We start from the raw sequence: 20,225 nt of genomic DNA on the forward strand, positions 1-20,225 counted from the left end.
GCAAGACAATGTACCCCAACTTGCCTATTATGGACAGCAAATGAAATACTGTATAACAAGATCTTTCACAATTAGTTTTGGTCATAAGATCTTGGACATCTTTTAAGTCAGTCGCTGAGGTGCTAATGCTCTGATTACAGGCATGCTTAATTTTGCCAGAATATCGGTCCTCTGGCCTCGTGGGCGTTGGTTGAAAGCAGATGCACCTGGGCACATTCCTGTTTCTTACGAAAGCTGGCACGACATGCTCTCTGGCGATGCCAGCAGCCGCCTTGAAACAGGCTGACAGCTTCTCTGTTGCAGCTCCAATGCTGCAGGCGGCTTGACAAAATGAAAGTAAACACTGCAGAGATTTCTGTTTTATGCCGCAGAGACACTTCCTTTACAATCTCTGTACTGATAGGCAAAATTCAGAATATTCAACTTTAGATAAAAGTCTTGTAATGTTGCTCTTTTTTAATTATAGAGGCTTTTTGGGACTATTGCTATTACTTTTGCATTTGTGTGCTTTTTCAGGTTCTTATTAACTCAAATAAATAATTTTGTGAAATTAGGATATTGTAAAGGATATTAAGACTTTAAAATTCCAAATCGTTGTACTGAATAGACTGTAGCTGCAGTGGTATGTGATGGAGCAGATCAGCCCAAGTTATGAGGGTGTTGCTGGTCTAGGTTTCATTGCAAATAGGTTTTAGTCTTTAAAACTTATTTGAGTTGTTTTGTGATGCAAGCAATTTTTCATGATATGTATACCCCTAACAAATTGTAATTTATTTTTCTTTGTTTAATGAGATCTGTGACAGTACCAGATTAAGTGTTGGGTGAAGGCTACGAAGATATTTCTTAAAATTTCAATCTTGGATGCACAAACAATGAGGAAATCTTCAAAAGTCAACCAAAACCAGAACCAGCATCTAGAATTGTTTAAGAGTGAACATCTGCAAATGAAACTAAAACAAAATAAAAGAATATGTGAAAGTGTGACAACAACTGCAAAAATTCCCCCCAGTCTTCTGGTGAAGTGTGTGTTTTTGTTTGAGTGGGATGTTTGAGAGATGGTCCTGGAGGAGCAAACACACTCAACCAACCGAGTCAACGCTCACATTCCTCTCTTTTCTCTATTCTCTCTTCCTCGCCTCAGCTTTCAGAGGCCAAAGATTCTCTCCCTCAAAGGAGATAGAGAGGAAAATAACAGTCCAACGTTCTTCTCCACAACTGACAGTTTTGAAATATAATTTAATATTTCCCTTTTTAACAATTTAACAAGGAAAGTTTTGTTTCCCTGTTATTTCTTTATTTTGTAACATTACAAACACAAAATTGAATTTATTTTATGAGGACAGCATGCAGATTTAGTGGACACAGAAAACTTGCGAAACAAAGCGTTTTTTTTGACAACTCTCAAAATGGTATGTGTAAAACTAACATCCTGATGGATCACTCTCACCTTGAAACAGAGGAGCCATCATCATGCCGTGGGGGTCTTTCGTCAGTGGGGAACCACCACATACCGGAAAATTCTGGATTAAAATTTGCTAATGACTTGAGAATGGGTTGGACTCTGATGTAATAATCCTGCCAAAAACCCAAAGGAGCGCATTACGCAATCATGACAGGACATTTATTAATCAAGAGAGCGTACAACTGTGATCACATTTATATTTATTCAGTGGCCCAGAGAGCAGTAAAACACACTGCTTTCACTCATCTTTACGCCTTTTCTGGAAAATTGCACTCACTCTCTGTTTAGAGGACATATACAGTATGTTAGTCAGGGGCGGCAACTCTCCTGATTGATTTGATAGGTCAGATTTTTCAGCTCAGATGTGGTGCTAACATCTAAGTTGGTCTAATACAAGAAGAAGAACAGGAGGCATAGGTGGATGAAGAAGAAGAAGATAAAGAAGAGGAAAGGAAAAACAAACTTTCCTTTGCCTTACTTTCTTACAGATGGGTGGATGGAACTTGTTTTATTTCTCGGCAGGTTATTTTTGTGCTGGCCCGAGAATAAATGGAAATGCAGCTGCCATCAGAGCTATGTGCTCTCACAATTAAAATAAGCACTGTTATGATTACTTAATATGCTCCTCATGGGTTTTGTCAGGAATGTGATGCCATATTGGAGGTCCACCTTTCTGCTGGACGAAGGACCTGAATGTAAAGTCAGTCCTACAATTAAAGAGTGTTTGTCTATCACACACAATCAAAGTCAAATCTATTGATGTTTGTCATGAAGGGACAAAATGTAGAAAAGTTTAATGTTCTTAGCACTTTTACACAGCACTGCATTTCAATATAAACATATGACAATAACTCAAATTCAACAATTACTCTTTACATTAATTTGCACGTGTTTCTCTCACTATAGGGACCACAGAGGTCAATGCTACAGGAAAATCCTTCGCAGTAAGGAGTAGCCTCCTTTTCCAGGTGGACAAACGGGATGATGGCGTTGCTTACACCTGCAGTGTGGAGCACGTGTCTCTGTACAAACCCTACATGACAACTGAGGTCCTGGAGGTTCACTGTGAGTATTATAAAGACGGATTAGATGTAAGCACTGAAAATTAATACAGAGAGGAGAACGTTGGATTTTACATTTATCTCTGCATGTGGGGCTTTGCATTTGTTATGGATTAGTGTAGGATTAACTTGCAGGTAACGGATTACTTTCAACCTACAACAAAGATACAAACTAAAGCTAAGGCTACCCGGAGGGTAAAGAGCTAACTATCTTTATGCTTTGTTAGTGTTAAAGCTTGTTTTGGACACAGTCATGTTACAGTATTGAATCTTTGTCTTTTTTTTCTGGGGTTTTTTTGTAGATGCTCCTCAGCTGGAAATCACACATTCACTGATAATTCCACAGGAAGGACAATACTTCAAACTGGAGTGTGTCTCCATAGGCAACCCAATGTAAGTTAGACTTCATTCAAAGTTACAATTTGTAGTTGCTCACTTTAAAGACCTGCATCTAAGGTGTTGTTTCTTCCCTTGCCTCTCCTTTATGTAGTTTATTAATTAGAAAACCTATAGGAAAAATACAACCTACAGGATTTTCTTTGGTGTTTTCTTTCCCAGACCTGAACCAGTGCTCTGGTCTAAAGATGGAGGAGAGCTGCCAGACATTGAGCGTATGATTGTGGAGGGCAGAGAGCTCACCATCACGACACTAAACAAAACAGACAATGGCACATATCGCTGTGAGGCCAGCAACCATGTGGGAACCAGCTTTGCTGAATATATTCTGTTTGTATATGGTGGGTACTAAACTGAAAGCTTGTTTTGTTGTTTAAGATCAAAAGTTTTGTTTAATGATGCATTATTGTTTCATATCAATAATTTATTGATTAAAGGAAAAAACAGAAGTATAGCAAGTCTTTACCTAGCACAAGAAAATCAGAATAAAACCGTTAGGAAAAGATTACTGGTAAGCATTATCTCCCTTTTTATTGATAGAAAAGCTTTCCAATAACTTCAGTATCTCCTAGAATTTGTTTGATACCCCCTGAAAGCCATATAACAAAAAAGTACATAATTAAAAATATCTGAAACTACTGTAATAAAGAAATGTAGTAAATTGAATAAAAATACACCTTGTTGTAAGTTACTAATAATTCATGTTTCATGTAAGTGGAAAGGTTTTTAAACTGTTTAGCTAAAGAATTTATATATAACTAACGAAGTTGCAGCATATTTTAGGCATAAAATGCACATGTGCAATCTTGAGAAATTAAGACATAAAGTATTCTTGGTCTGGTTAAAACTGAACAGCAATATTGAGGTTTGATTTAGTAGTTTATTAATAAGTGTGATATTGTAGGATGTCATTTCACTTCTACCATCTACTCAATCTAGTTCAAACTGACCTAATTATTGTTCTGCTTCCTCCATGCACCATGTCATTTGTGAATAACACATTTACATGTGTGTGCATTTAGAGTTCTTCATCAGCATCTAAATCATTGTGAAAAAGTATTTATTCTCTGCCAGATTTGTTTTTCTTTTGCTTTTTTGTCACACTTAAAGGTCTCAGTTCAGCTCAGGTCAATTGTAACAACAGATAATCTGAGTAAATATAAAATTCAGTTTTCAAATGCTTAGGATTAAATAAGGGGGAAAAAAGCTACATAAACAATTCTGGTCCTTTGTGAAAATGTAATTCCCCCCCAAAACCAAATTTTCTGATTGTGTCACCTTTGACATGAACAACTGCTATCAAACGCTTTTTAATAACTGACAATCGGTCTTTTACATCGCTGAGGACTTATCCCCAATACTTTTCACAGAGTTGTTCAACCCGGACATATTGGGGGGTTTGCAAGGATACAAGTTTTTGTGTAATGTAATGTCACAGCACCTCAATTGGATTAAGTTGAGCCTCTTGCTAGAGTACTCCAAGTATTTTTTTTTATTTTTGCCATTTAGATGGGGACGAGATTGGTGATTGTCCTAGTGTATATTCCAAGTATATTTGGAGTAATCAGTTGATGTCATGAACTGACTGTCAAATATTCACTCTTAGGATAATGTAATAAAGAGCAGAATTTATGGGTTTATCAATTACAGCAATGTCCTAAAGCAGCATCACACCATCCCACTACTACCACCATGTTTAACTGTTGGTATAAAACTTTTTTCTCTCTTTTAGACAGGTTGGTTTACCTAGTCTGTTTCGTATTGTCTGGGTTATTGAGTAGAACAATCACTTTAACAAAAGGAAGTGAAGCCTGCAGAACATTAGGTGTAGTTCAAGGTTCATTTGTGTCCTCCTGGATAAGTTGTCAGTCCGAACCTGGAGTTATATTAGTGGCCCAATGGGATTATTCACCATATGAACTATAGTTCATGGAATCCCTGAGTCACAGAGATGGCTTTTCAAGCCTTTTCATAGTGTTAGATGTTATCATCTGTGCTTGAATATCCTTATTTGGACATTGTTGCTTTTTGAAATTTTTCAGTTTACTTTGTGTGGTTAGATAGCTTATAGTTAAGTAGTTTCTTGATTCTACAGCTCAGCCAATAATCAGGCCTGAGTGTGTGGTGTGAAACTGAATTAATTCATGATTTCACAACAGGGTGCTATGCAGTACTAAAATTTGTGTGTTGATTTAAAACATTTAATTTTGAACAAAAAAAAGCAAGAGCCTACAAGAGGGTAAGCTTTTTTTTTATTCAGCTCTGTATCTCAATATGTATTGCCTAATAAAAATATTTTGTTCTGTGTACAGTATGTATTTAAAAAAAAACTGTCAGGTATCAGGAAAACATAAAGTACCTTAAGTAAAGACACTTTTCAGAATCTGAAACACAGACAGTTTTATCTACCGTACTTTATTTAATAGGGAACCTAAAACAGAAAATCTCATTCACTAATAAAATTTGATCATCCATTAATCGGGACATACCTACATTTTTTTATAGTTTTTACAAAGGCCTTACCCCCATGTTTAGAGGAGACCTCAAGCCATGAAGTGTCTGAGTACTTTGTATTAATTGAGTGGGGAGCACAGGTGTGTTGATGTCGAGGTAAAATGCAAAGGCTCTTGTAGTTATTTAATAATTATTTTAACATAGCTATGGGAATGAACATTCTAAGTTAATAATTTTATTATTGTGTACCTCTTTGTGATGGTCAACACAATTATCTGAAGTCTAGCTCACTGCTAAACCTTGTGCTATCGGAGGATGAGAGTGTAAAATTTTGCTTAGTTGCAGTTCAGGAAAAGACATTGCAGTCTCAAGACAATCACTGGGTTGAAAAAGCAGATACTATGTTGCAGGAAATAAATCATCACTGCCTTTCTCTTCTGTTTATAGGTTTTATTAAATTAATCAATGAATACAAATTTTAAACAAGAGCACTTTGTTTTTGAGAAGAACCTCCTTCGACATAGGGGAGTTTCTCGCCTCACAAGTCATTACTTGATGCATATCAGGATCTTTGGGAGATTTAGAAGAGCTTTAGGATAAGGACAAAGAAGTGGCACTATTTTTCTTTCAAATCATGTTATCTCTGTGCTCTGTTCTGTTATTCAAAGAGTATGCTTAAAGAGGACATAGTGCGGTCTATATTATCATATCATACCTGCTGCCCTTTGGTGAGTCCTTTGTCACATTTCAAAGTTTAGCTGCTGCTTAAGAATTATTTCAGATTTTTTTTAAAAACTTTTTGAATTTACTAGTACTGCAAGGTTTTTATATGCTCAGAAGCTTTTTAAGTCTTACACAATCAACTAAAGAAATGTGAAGTACATCTCTCAGTAACCCTCACACACCGAGGTCCTAGTTACTTGGAAAAATGAAAAATCGAGTCGAGCAGGTAAAAGATGTGTTTGACAGACTCATTTCCACTGATGATGACACTCATTCTTCAGGGCTACATTGTGATGAGCTGAATTCTTGCCAGGTCTTTTCGGATCATCTCAGCCTCTAAACCTAATTTGCTAATGACAGGGAAGCTGAGGAGCCATAAATGTCATCCATCAAGCACAATTTATCACTGTCTGAAAATACTGCCTGTAATAAACCATCCCAAGCACAATAAGAAACACTGGATACAAGACTTTGAAGCTGTATAAAAATTAGTTTTCCTAAATAAAGATGAAATCCCTATGAAGCTGTAGCTCATTTTGTTTACGTTTTACCCTCATATCACTTTGTTTTTGAATATACAATTTCATCTTAATAAACTTGAATGTGTGTTAAATAAACTCTGAACTCTTCTACTTCTAAAAGTATTTGCCCCAAACATACTTGTTTTTTTTTCTGTTTGTCACATTTAAATGTCTCAAATCATCAAACAAATGTTAATATCAGACAAAAAGAACCTGAGTAAACCCGAAACACAATTTACAAATAATAATTTGAGATTGATAGGGTAAAATCAGTCTTCAAGCTACACTAAGCCCATGTGGAAAAGTAATCTAGTGTCTGGTTGTGCAATCCTCAACAGCAACAACTTCCGTTAAGCAATGGCAATAACTGGCAATGAGTCTTTTGAATTGAAGTGGACAAAGTATGGTGATTATTTAATTCAGCAGCACTGGGGGGTTTTTAAACTTGAATGGCTTGTAAAAGGTCATGTCTCCTGTGTCTTGCTGTAACCCAATGGGAACGGGCTGAAGGTCATGAACTGATAGCCTGATATTGTTCTTCAGGGCAGGGGCAGACTTCATGGTTTACAGATACAGCAAATTATCCATTTTTTGAGAAGATCTTATCTCATTTTAGACAGCTTCATATTCTCAGGCACTACTTAAAGGATTTCCTCTTTCTACAGATCAGCTAATAATTGAGCTGGATGTGAAAACTCAAGGGGGGCAATAACTGTTTTACATAGGGCGAGATCGTTTTTTCTAATAAATGAAACGACCATTTGAAAACTACTGATTTAACATTGTTATGAGAATTAATAATGTTAATTCTCTGGAACTAACAGTATTTATTACAAAAACAAGCAAAGACAAAATTAAACATTTCCTTTTTTTGTGATAACCTATAAAATTGACTCCAGTAACTTTACATTTTCGAAGCATGACCAACCTTCCATTTGTCAATTTTTAATTTTTGTAATGCAGAGATTCCCTCATCAGTTTACTCAGAGCGGCATTAACAGGGACACTTACACCCTCACCAAGGCCCCAACTCTTCATGCACTCACAAACATGATACTGAGCACACACTTGATGATTGATGAGCTAACAACCAAGCTATGAGCTAGAAAATAGACTTGTTTCAGATGATGAATTCAATGTGCTCTCCTTTTCGCTTTCCCTTTTTATACACAGAACTGTTTTATTACACTGTTCCAGATTAGTTCAGATATTACAGGAGCAAGTTATCACATTATTTATTTAATATTCACAAATGACTGCACAAATAAAAATATATTTGCAGAGGCGGAAAATAGAAAACTCAAGCTGTTTGGAGTGTTCTTATGCTGAAGGGTTTCTACCTGTTCAACAAATCAATAAGCATGCACTTGTGCTACAATGATTGCCAAAATCATATAATCCATGTGCAAGCTTTGGTTTATATCTCTGAATGTTATTAGTGTAGTAGTGTTTATGCATGACTTTTTCATTCTGATACACAAGAGCACTCTGCAGGTAAAATATGATAAATGCTTACCTTGATAGTCAAAACAGCTTTTCTCTTATAATGGGAAAACATAAATAATGAAGAAAGATTTCAGATGCAGTACATTTTGATAAACAAGTCATAAACTTTGATTGGAACAATGGTACATTTACTAGTAAAAAAACCAAAGGTTTTGTTTTTATCTGATGCTTTTAGTGAAATAAATTCTGTTTGTCATTAGGATTTGTCAAACATAGTGAAGGAACATTTGCAAGGCTACTTTAACCATTTGAAATGATTTGCAAAATTGAATCGACTGCAGCAAAGAAAATCAAAATGTTGGATTTTAGCAACCCCAGAAAAATGGCTTATATGTTTGAAATGAGGAACCTGTAGTAAACCTAAAACAATAATGTCCAACACATGGTTTACAAGGAAACGTTGCTGTCACAACTTTAATCTACACCAACTTTGCCAGCATGAAGAACTTTAAAAAAAGCACCCCTTTTCTATATTTTCTACGAATAAAAATTGGATTATTGTGATAAAAAGTGAAAAATAATGTGAAGAAATCTAACACAGGGTTAAGTTGTCAAAGAATATCTCAACCTTTAGCCATCTTAAGGAGCTCTGTTCAATCTATTTTGTAAAAATTAAAAGAGAATCTATGGCAAGACACAAATTTGGTTTTCACAAATACTATTAAGTCTGTTGGAGCTTAAATTGATTTGCAAAGAAGAATAGCGGAAAGAGTTTAAACTTTAGATGTATAAATCTTATCTCAAAACAATTGCAGCTATAAATAAAAAAAAACCTGATTCTACTAGGGAGCTGAATAAATATATGTCGCATTTTCCTGATATTCCTGATAATCTATTTTTTTTCTACCTTACAATAGATCCGTCACTAGATCTTATTCAAATGCATTGACATTTTTGGTTGTAATATGCAAAATGGTGACTAAAGTTTAAGTGCTAAGAATAGTTTTGCAAGATATGGTGGATTAGGGGTGGACAGGACAAATAAGCAGCAATAACAAAACAAACATTAAAAATGTATAAAGTCTAGTCAATTTGACAGAGGAAGTGCAACTATTTCAAATTTAAACAGTAACAGTTTAAGATTTAAAACACAGGCACTGTTTGAAGGATTTCCATTCTTGGTTTCTTAAGATGAAGTAGAAAGCATTCAGTAAAACAAGTTCTGACAGTTTCTGTTCACATTGGAAGCTGTTCCAAGAAGAGGGGGCAGAGAAACTGAATGCCTGCGCTTCTGCACAAGAGACACATAGAGACACAGAATGTCATAACAACTTTTATTTCTCAGAAGAAATGTGCATAAATAAGTAGCATCCAAGCCAATAAGAACCTTGTAAATCAGAGTCATCCGGTGTGTTTGTCGTCTTACATTCCAGGAAGCCATGCCAGCTTTAGAATATAGTTCATAGTTCACAATGCTGGAACTTAATTATTAGGAAAATAATGTCAAGTTGCTATGTCCTCAGCACAACATCAGAGCTTTTTCTCTAAAGATATGTTATAGAGACAAGGATAAGTAGACATATGACCTAAAACATATGCAGAGCATTCAAAGAAAGGTACCAAGCCCCAGGCACAGATTGACTGAACAGTCACTCAAGACCATAAAAATAGAGTGATGAATCTGTTCTCTGCCTATGACTAAGGAAGACTATGTGCGCTGCTATGCAAAATATATAAATAAATAACTAAATAAAAATCATCATATACTGAGAGCTTTAATCCAACTCTCATTTGGACTTTAGAAGAGAACTAGAGGCCCACTGAAAGCTGCTTTCTGCACAAATTATTACCGTATGCAACAAGGATTTGCTCTGTCCTGTTGCTTTTCTGATCAGCCTTGACATTCAACCAGACATTCAGTCGCAACCCAGTATTTAAAAGATATGTATGATACGATGTAAAAGCCTGGTTAAAGAGAACATCAAGACAAGAAAGTTCTACAAAATTGTGCAGAGGGTATTAACAAAAAGGCTCTTGCAGACCAATACTGCAGGATGAGGTTAATGCTGTGTTTAAAGATGCTACATGTGGAGTACAGCACTGAACATGCAAAGATTTTAAAATGTTACATTGACAATAAAATAAAGGTGATGTTTTATTTACATATATATATATATATATATATATATATATATATATATATATATATATGTCAGGATAAAATACTATAACCTAGAGAGCATTGCTGGGCTTGACATGAAAACAGAAAGCTGTTCTGTTTTCATATTGAATGGTTACTTTCCAGGAAGCACAAGACAGATATCTTTTCTTTTGTGGCTGTGTGGTGAAGGCTTTGCCCTTTTGCTTAGCACAATGCAAAGTTGGATTTGTGAAGCTCTTGCAAAACCAATAAATTAGTTTCAAAGGTGTCATTGTCAATTTAGTATAAAAATTCTTGTACAGGAAGTGGACTGAGTAAAGTTAGTGGGTAGTGACTATGAGCTTATCTTTGAAAAGAAAATTGCCAAAGATGCAGTTCTACATATGGATGATGTACTAGAAACTTAATGTCTTGTTTTGTAGATACTTGGGAGGAGAAAAGAATAAATCCCTACTATAGCCTTATGTTGTTGAAGTTGAAGATATAGGAAAGTTACAGTACTGACTAGAAAAATATCTACTCCAACAATTTAAATAGCAATGCAGTAAAAACACAAAAGAAGACTGCAGACAACAGTCTGAAACACCTGACATTATCTTATAGATCTACTCGATATTAGCCAGACCACAAAGACAGAATCACAAAATCATACCTAGCACTAGGTGCTACTGACAGTAGCTACCACTAGCACTAGCACTAGCTTGTGTCCACTACTTAGTCTGTAAAATGCTATTGTTACGTGAAAAGAAAGCAAACTCATTCAAATAAGATCTGCACATTATTATGAAGAAATATTTTACTATCTAACTATTTCCTATTTAAAAAGGTTCTGTAAATATGTGTCAGGTCATTCAGTAGGTTAAAAATGGCGACTTTTGAATAGGGAGGGTTCTTTCAGACTTTTCTTCAACCCAACAGATAAGGTCACAATTGCCCTATTGGTTGGTTAAAACTACCACACTTCTGTCTGAATAGCACAAACCCAAAATTTGGATTCAATAAAGAAAGGTTTTCTAAGAGATTAAAGGCCTGTGCATTCTGCAAGAACCAAGAAATGTATCCTTTCTCACAGAGCTGAAAGATATGACATTAGCACTGGTTTGGAAGTTCTTACAGTTTGTTCCCGACACATAAGCATGGCAGTTCTTTTTACTATTGTTGCCCCTGGCAGTTTGTTTTACTGTTGTAGCCCCTGACAACCATTGGGCAATTGGTCAGAAATTTGTGAGTGTGGTAAATGGTTGACTTGGCCTTCCTTGGGGTAATTTAATTGAGTGTCTTGTGAAGTTAAAAATATCGTCAACAGAAGAAGCACTATTGTTTTTGCCAACTTGAATGGGTAAACAATTTTGTTGCTTCTTGTGGCGTGTACACAGGCCTTACGTATTCCATGAAGAGAAGGGGAAACTCGTGAATTTAATTCCTCATTGCTAATGTTGGGTAGAATACTAAACATGTACTTTGAGTTATGTAAGAACATGTATATAACATTATCTTCTGTTGCTCACCTGGGGATAATTTTTCTTCATTCTAGCTCAGCACGACAGCAAACTTTCCTTTTTGTCACTTTCGCACTCAATTAAACAAAACCCAAGATCATGCTAAGCTATTACGTTTTGCTTTGAAACCTGTGGTCACCTTTTATATCATGGTGTTGTTCCCCTCATCTTTTCCCACTGCTGTCACTGTCTACAACCATGGCAACAGCCAAAGACTTTCCAGGGCCTACAACAGGTAAATATCCCAATGGATGATCATTGCAAGCCAGAATTAGTGTGTGTGATGCTGGAACTGGCTCTGGGTCAGGACACATCATGGCCTCACCCTGCATGAGCCAAATCATCAACATGCATGGATGCTCGCTCTGCTGACACTAGACGCTTTCTCTCTATTCATACCACGGACTGCATACGTTATAACACAACATGTTGGTATTTTGGTTTGCCTTTTTCATACTAAGTTATACCTCAGAGAGGAAAAAGTGGACCTTTGTGTGATAGTGTTGTTAAGTGTATCATTGAGCATACAAAAATGGAAAGGAAATTCATAAATTATTTGTGGAGTCTGTTCATGTTATGGATTTTGCAGAGATATTTCTGTTGACTATGCGTTAGGTTTTTTTAGTATAAATCTACTTGATACAGTAATTATCGCATAATCATATCTAACATGAGTGCTTTAGGTTTAAACTAAATGGACAGTAAAATTAGTACAACAATAGGGTTATTTTCTCAATGTCACTTAACATCAGATCAGCCAAAATATTGCAAGGTAATTTGCTGGTTTCTTTATGAGCGGCTAAACCAAAGTGACTGCAGTTTTCCAAGAGATGCATAGAACCAAAAGTGGCTGGTGTCATGTAGCATATGTCGACTCTTTTGTGATCATCCGCGACTCTAGAATGAGATTTAGTGGCATATGCCAAATCAACAGCAGTGACTCACTGTCCTCAGATGGAATGCTGCTCATGTTAAAACGACGCCAAGAAATTTTCGACGCCTCAGACTGTCACATTAGCACTGCTTGCTTGGTGCTTAATATACATTGTAAAGCAATTAGCCAAGCTTTATTGTCAATGGAGTGCCATGAAAAGTACTTGAGGAAATGTAATAGCACCATAATTTCCGTTGCTAAGTAACATCGTTATGAAAGGCGGTATTTTAAGGAAATGCTTTTCAAATGTCTTTTAAATAACAAAATGAGTGAGCTATGTAATCAAGTTAACTGAAAAATCAAGCAGTGTATTATCACTTTTACATTGTAATCCTTTCAATAATATGACAAATTAACATATGCATTTTCATACTGTTAGAATATCCTTGAAATATCATCAGTCAGAAGTTGCATGACAACCTGATGTTAGCAGACAAAAAATATTTTTAATATTTAAATTGAGGAACAAAAATTATATTCTTGGATAATGCCATATTACTATTGGACATGATACAGTGCAGTACAGTACATATCCAGAAAGGAATGCTGATACAGCATACATTTTTGGTGAGTTTTAAAAACAAGCAAGGCTCAAAATTGTACATGCAATGCTGTGCCTGCACTCCCATTCATATGTGGTCATACGTCCTTTAGCAAGTTACAATCTGACCACAGATTCTTTTGAAACTATTACTACACTTCAGACATGCTTCTCATTGAATATTTGACCACTTTTCTAGGCACAACTCTTTGACCAGCATAGATTCAGCTTTTAATTATAATCCACACATTGTAAAAAAAAAAAAAAAAGGCTGAGATCAAGCAATACTAGAAGTCTGATCCATTCCAAAACTAGTTTTCATGTGTTTGGGATCATTGTCTTATTGGTGCACCCACTTGTGTGAAGGGTTTTAGCACCTGATCCAAACTCTCATCCTTAGATAAAATGTGAGGATGTTCAAGAACATTCCAGGAGCTACTCAGACTCAAGCCACCTTAAACTAAAAACTGCAGGAGTATTGCTGTCAACGATGAATCAAGTTTAACATCACTTTGAACTGAGGGTGCCAATCAAGAAAGAAGCTCGTGCACCATAATTTTAATTATGCGCAAATGAACCTACAGTTGCCTACATAGACAAGTCAGAAGTCCTTTAGAGTAAAGTGTTATGGTTATAAATCATAGACATTAGTTATTTGATAAGATGAGGAAAATGTAGGAGTTAAAGTAGGATTTACATCCTAATAACACTGTCAAATGTGGTGGTGTTAGTACCATGGTGTTGATCTGTTTTGAAGCCAGCCCTTCTGGTCCATAATGTGGAACACAGAAGATTCTTCAGCACTCCACTCTCCACATGAGACAAATGTAACAATAATAAAAGAAATAATAAAAAAAAACTTTACAACATTGTAAATTATAATCAAATTGTGATGCAGGTTTGTATTTGGACCGAAGTTTACTTGTCTACACACCAGAGTTCAGATGAGATTGCACACCTGCTGAAAGAAACAGGTTATACAAAGAAATCTGCTTTTACCTGTGCCGATTTAAAGAAATTCACAAACTCAAACTTATTCATCCAATTTGTGTTTTTAAAAACACTGAGGTCGAATATTGTACAAGACTAAATGAAATCATAATATATGACAAATTAATATAACATTATCCATGCAGGCAGTGGGTGTAAATAAACATTGCATTAATTACAAAAAATCAAAAGTGCGCTTCTGTATAACTGGTAACGGAGCCAGAAAAGTTGCCCCATCAGCTGTTTTGTGGTATTGGCACTCTTTAGTTTTCCGTTGTGGTTTTCTGTGATGTATTACATGTCATTCTGCTGCTTTTGTGGCCTTTTTCTTAATTTTGCCTTTCAAGTCTTGTTTTTTTTAGCTCAGGATGGAAATAAGAAAGGATTTACTGGTGACATGTTAACATTTACAGAGCCTGTTTGGGTACATGTGGTTGCCCATTCCAGTTTGTGTTTTGTAAGGAAGTGCCAAACAATAATTTTCTCAGTGATGAGAGCGAATGTGAACATGTCACATGATATTTGCTTATGCCATCTGCTGACAGTGGATTCACTGATACGAATCATTATACTCATCAACATCTAACCAAACTCAGGTTACTTTGGAACGTGATCATTGTGTCAAAACCTGATGTTGTAGCTCATGAGTCCCTGTATTGTATTTAAAATGCATGGGATTAAAAAAAAGAAGCATGACACACAACTTCATTCTTTCAAGTTTCGTATTTTGGGATGGTAAAAATCTTTTGTGTTTACAGGGTTTGTTAATATTACCGTCATTTCCCAGGGTCACTTTGCAAAACTGAGCATGAGCCATGGCTATTTATCAGGTTGAGATAATGAGAACACAAGAGGTGCACCATAAAGACACAGGCGCTCAGTTTGTAATAGGACAGACACCGGGGCATTATACAGAAGCTTGAAAAATGCTGTGCTCGTTTTCTGTTCAGAAACCTAAATATGCATTCTTTTCTGAAAAAAATGCAACAATAAACAAGAAGTATACAATGAGCACATTCAACTCTGGCAATATAAAAACATTTCTTCTTTATGGTAGCTTTTTATAGAGATTTGTGGTTGTATTTGAAATTATTTGTACAGTTCAGGAAGATTTGTTGATTGTTTTAGTCACTAGTTTAATAGGCACACAGCAATTTTACAAACATTCTTCTATAGTTGAGTTCTGGTTATTACATTTATGACTGCAATTTAAAGTTGAATTTGACACTTCAAACTCAGTCATTAGTACATAACCCAATGTCCACCCAAAATAAAAATAATAATGGCAAAAATATTCATAAAGTGAAGACTTGTAGAGTAGTTTATTCAATGAGGATGAGGAGGCCAGGAAAACTGTTGTCTAGGAGCAGGAGCTTGTACACCCAAAAATCTGGCACACAGTTGAGGGATTTTAAAAAGTACTGTCGTGAGTCCAGTCTGCTTGTAGTTAACCACAGTGGAGAATTACCATTTGTGTCAAAAATTGTACTTCAAAGCACAAAAAGAAAATTGCCAGCATTCTGATTGATGACATAACCTCATTGTTTCTGCAAGTCTCACTACTCTACACATAATAAGTTTGTTTTATCCATGACAGTTTATCTGTGTGTTATCACTTTTCTTTAAGGCTGTCGGCAGTTAGCCTACCTTAAACAGCTTGCCATTTGTCCATAAAAATTTAAATAAGCCAGGATCTATAGATTTTTTCCCATTAAATCTAAGATTCCTATTATTTCATAATCCTAAGGCAAAGTTGTTTCCATGCAGCTTACTGTTTTTGATACAAAACCACACATCCAGTCGACATATTCCCAATATAATATTTTAGTTTTTTAAATCAAGAAAACTCTTTGAGGTTTCATACAGTCATTGGGTCCAATCTCATTATGTTTATCTGGCGGCGCCTTCCTATTTTAGTGGACGTGACAAAAATCCCTTTTGGTTTCAGAAAAGTATGCTCTAAAGAATGGCTAACTGTTTTCAAGACTTTTAAATTTTCTGGCTCAAAAATGTAGTATAAGCTCCTTAAAATCGACATCTGACATTATTTTCAACATACATACTGCAGCCAAGTAGTTTTCTAAATGTCAGAAACTCTTAAACAGTGGCATCTTGCTATTGATTTTGTTCCCTCACATCCATGCCGTCTCTCATTGTTTTCTTTCAGATCCTAATGCTTTAGGACAACGTGGACCTGACCACGCTTTAATCGGCGGTGTTGTTGCAGTCGTGGTCTTCATCACCTTGTGTTTGATAATAGTTCTTGGAAGATATCTGGCTAGACATAAAGGTAAAAGAGGTCACTTGCATTCTTTTTGCACTGAATAAAAAGATGCTGTGAGGTTTTCCACTGGTGGGTTTTTGATTTGTCTGCGTATATATTTACAGGAACATATCTAACGCATGAGGCCAAAGGAGCAGAGGATGCCCCTGATGCTGACACGGCTATTATCAATGCTGAAGGAAACCATGTGCATGCAGAGGAAAAGAAGGAGTACTTCATTTAGACCTCTGGCTTCTTTCTCCTTCGTTTCAATGTTCAACAAGAGACATGCAATTTTAAGCTGCCTCAGTGTTACAACATGATCTGGGTTTACTCCTCATTTATTTTTTTTCCAGAAAACTCATGCTTGGTTTAACTTGACTTTAAAATAGCGTTCTCCTTTTGTAATCAATACAAACTAAAGGTTGGATTAGATTTTAGTTTTCTGGTGCCTAAACGAGACGTTTTTCTGCATTTCTTTCATTGACTGCATTAACAGGTTTCTCTACTCTCTTACGTAACTGTCTGCAGAATTTTTAAACACAGAAGGAACAGAAGACGTGCTTGATTTTAAGACAGTCAAGGTTGAGTTTTTCAAAGTGTTTTACTCTGAGAACAGAATAGCTGAAACACATCAGTTTATGAAACATTTACATAATCTGAATTTTCTTTCTGATTTAAGCAATTGTCTTGGATGTCTCCTGGATTTTACCCTACCATAGCCATAATGTATGACATAACATGACAGACACTTTGATATAACAAAACATAGAAGCACAATCTATGCGATTGTCCCAAAAAGTAACCATCTCCTTCTTATGAAGGTGTATACTCTTACACCTATTCGTTTTCAGTTGTCTTTTATCTTGTTATTTTATACTATGAAAGTCAGAATTTTAAAGCACAAAGTCTGAGGACTAAAAAAAAAAAGAGGGAAAATACGAGAACTGTATCTTGTCTCAGGATTCAAAATGAGTCTAGATGGAGAAATGGAGTCTGACGTGTAATAAAGATTTTGGTCATCATAATGGATCAGGAATATTTGTTTTTTTGGTTGGCTATTTAATGTAAAATCCAAACTGAATGAGTGGACTTTGTGGGGCTTTATTATTTATGTTGAATTTTACTGAACAACTATGCTTAATGTGTGGATATTGCTGTAAACTACTTTGCTAACGTGAATATTTGTGAACAATATTGTTGAATCTTGGGATCCCTGGCACATTACGTTTTGTATATTAGCATATACACTATTTCATCTATTCCACATCTCATGACTTTTTTTCTATATTTATCTAACCAGTTTGTTTTGCCACAAGCCATGTATATAGCTGTGAAACAGTCCATGTTTCCTTACAGATTTTGTCTGTTTGTGTTTTTATTTTATTATGGCAAATGTTTCAGATTAGACAAATTTTAAACTTTGACAAAGATAACTTCAAAGATGACAAAATGTTGTTTTTAGAAGCTATCCAAACCAACCTGGCATTAATATATATTTTTAAAAATCCCCCATCTTATTAGACAAATGCATTTTAAATTCAATTTTACTTGCCACACCCTGGTCTGATTACTTTCAGAGCCATAGAATCGATAAATAACTTCAATAACCTGTCTGACAACATGAGGTAGGCTAAAATATGCCACAAAGCCACACATTAGGACCCGGTCCACATAAATTCAAAATCATTTACATCTATCATTCTGCAAAGGGTAGCGAAGTAGTTCTTGAGGCTTTGTTACTCTGACAAACCACAGTGAAAGCTTTTATCTACAAATGGAGAAAACGTAGAACAGTGGTGAACCCATCCAGGAGTGGTCAGCCAAACAAAATTACTCTAAAACCACATCTACAACTAATCCAGGAAGTCACAGAAGAACATCTAAAGTACTGCAGGCTCCACTTGCCTTAGTTAAGATCAGTGTTCATGATTCAGCAATAATTGGATCCAAAAGACAGAAATAGTTATGGGATAGTAATGGGATCAAAAGATAGAAATCTATTCTGACAAAGAAAAGAATAACACAAAGGCAAATACCAGTTTCATATTTGCCCAAAGCTATCTTGGTTATCATTGAATCCTTTGGAAAATATTTAGCGGACTACAAAAAGTGGAGCATTACTGCATTGTGATGGACTCTGGCTGCTTCCAGAGAAGGATAACTTACTCTATGGAACCATGAAGCCGACTCTCTAGCATGGTAGAAAATCCTCAAGGAGATTATTCAGACATTAGTTTGTTACTATAAAAATCACCTTTTGGAGTGGCCTAGTCAAAGTCTGGACTTAAATCCAAATGCGGTTACGATGAGTTTGTATTTACTCAGCTTATCTTTAAAAAGCTGTTTGATGATCTGAAACATTCCAGTGTGTCAACAAAGCAAAAACAGAGAAGATCTGAAAAGGGGGAAAAAAGCTTTTTCACGGCACACCAGATATTTTCAGTAAAGGGAAGAGGAATGCATTCCATTCCTGTCACACTGATGAGTGTTTTCACACTTTTGAAGGTTTCTTCAAACAGGGATTCTAATGAATTACTTACAATTGAAAAAAAAATGATGACTATATGTATTTATTATTATGACTGATTCAGATTTATTATATGATACTATATTAATTAGTATTATTGTTGTTAACACTGAAGTAGTTGTCTGACATTACCTTTTCCATTTTATAATTCTGTAATTTATCAAAGAACAGTACAAGGATCACCGTTATGGCCTTTGAGTTTGCTGCAAACAGTACATGACATAACATGTTGAGGACCTGGTGAATCAAACATCCTCAAATTGTATATAATCATTGTATCAAAGAAATTGAACGACATTCCCAATGCCCATACATGTTATTTTATTGGTTTCAGTATGATGCTATAAATAGTCATTTTGTACAAAGATTGAATTGCTGTAATTACTTTGCTTTTTATGGAGGGTGTCTGAGGTCTGCTTTATCTCTCAGTACTGAATATTCATTTTTCAACTATGCCACTGTAAAAAAAGAAAAAGAAAAAAATAAAGAAAAAAAAGAGGGACAAAGTGCGAATTAAAAACATAAACAACATGAAAATTGTAATTTTTTTGTGACTGATTTGTGGTGTGAAAAGAAAACTCAATATCAAAGATTTTTACTTGGGAATTACAGAGCTCTTACCTTTAGTCATAATATTAGTCTTTACATCTTCGGTGAGTGAAAGTGGCATATTTTGATTGACAGCGCTTAGGCTAAAGCGGCACTGCAAGTGTTATACAATGGAACTGTCTGTGTTCATTATTCACTTTCCTTCAACAGTTCACTCGTTTCCCCACCCATGCTGACACGCACCACGCTAATTAACTCACCTGTTTGACATTCCAGCAATTACTCTTCTCTGGTATTTAAGCAACAGTTCTTTTTTCCATTCCTTGCTTGATTCTATGTTGTGTTTACATTATTTCTGGTTCATCTGAGTTTTTTTCCTCTGTGTTTTTTTTACTGAACTTTTATTTATTAGTTTTTGAAAATATATATACAAGATTGAACTGAACAAATAGTTCATGAGTCCTCCCAACAACAATCCAAATTTGAGAATGTTGTGTTGAACTATCACATAAACCGCTACCCCCACAAAAAATACTTCAACATTTGTGGCTGTAAGATGTGAAAAAGCTCAAGAGTACGAAGAGTACATTTTCAGGGCACACAAGGACTTTTAGTGAGCTTAAATGTTCTCACAAACAAAATACACTTTTTTTTTTTTTTAACAATTAAAATTCTAAAAATAAGTGGACAAGTAT

At 35.5% G+C, this 20,225-nt stretch overlaps 1 protein-coding gene across 3 annotated transcripts in view; it reads left to right on the forward strand.

Annotated features, from left to right (window-relative positions):
- Nucleotides 1-19,512, forward strand: part of cadm2b (cell adhesion molecule 2b) — a 159,195-nt gene extending 139,683 nt beyond the window's left edge. For 2 of the 3 annotated variants that reach the window (XM_027999094.1, XM_027999091.1), the window contains 6 exons: nucleotides 2,369-2,527; nucleotides 2,826-2,916; nucleotides 3,082-3,260; nucleotides 11,932-11,958; nucleotides 16,356-16,478; nucleotides 16,577-19,512. In XM_027999094.1, the coding sequence (XP_027854895.1) occupies nucleotides 2,369-2,527; nucleotides 2,826-2,916; nucleotides 3,082-3,260; nucleotides 11,932-11,958; nucleotides 16,356-16,478; nucleotides 16,577-16,695 (698 nt within the window). In that variant the 3' untranslated portion in view covers nucleotides 16,696-19,512. The remainder of the gene's footprint in view (nucleotides 1-2,368; nucleotides 2,528-2,825; nucleotides 2,917-3,081; nucleotides 3,261-11,931; nucleotides 11,959-16,355; nucleotides 16,479-16,576) is intronic. The other variant, XM_027999092.1, reaches the window with a different exon arrangement.
- The last annotated feature ends 713 nt before the right edge of the window (nucleotides 19,513-20,225 follow it).

Source organism: Xiphophorus couchianus, chromosome 18, assembly GCF_001444195.1.
Source record: "Xiphophorus couchianus chromosome 18, X_couchianus-1.0, whole genome shotgun sequence".
NCBI classification, from domain to species: domain Eukaryota; kingdom Metazoa; phylum Chordata; class Actinopteri; order Cyprinodontiformes; family Poeciliidae; genus Xiphophorus; species Xiphophorus couchianus.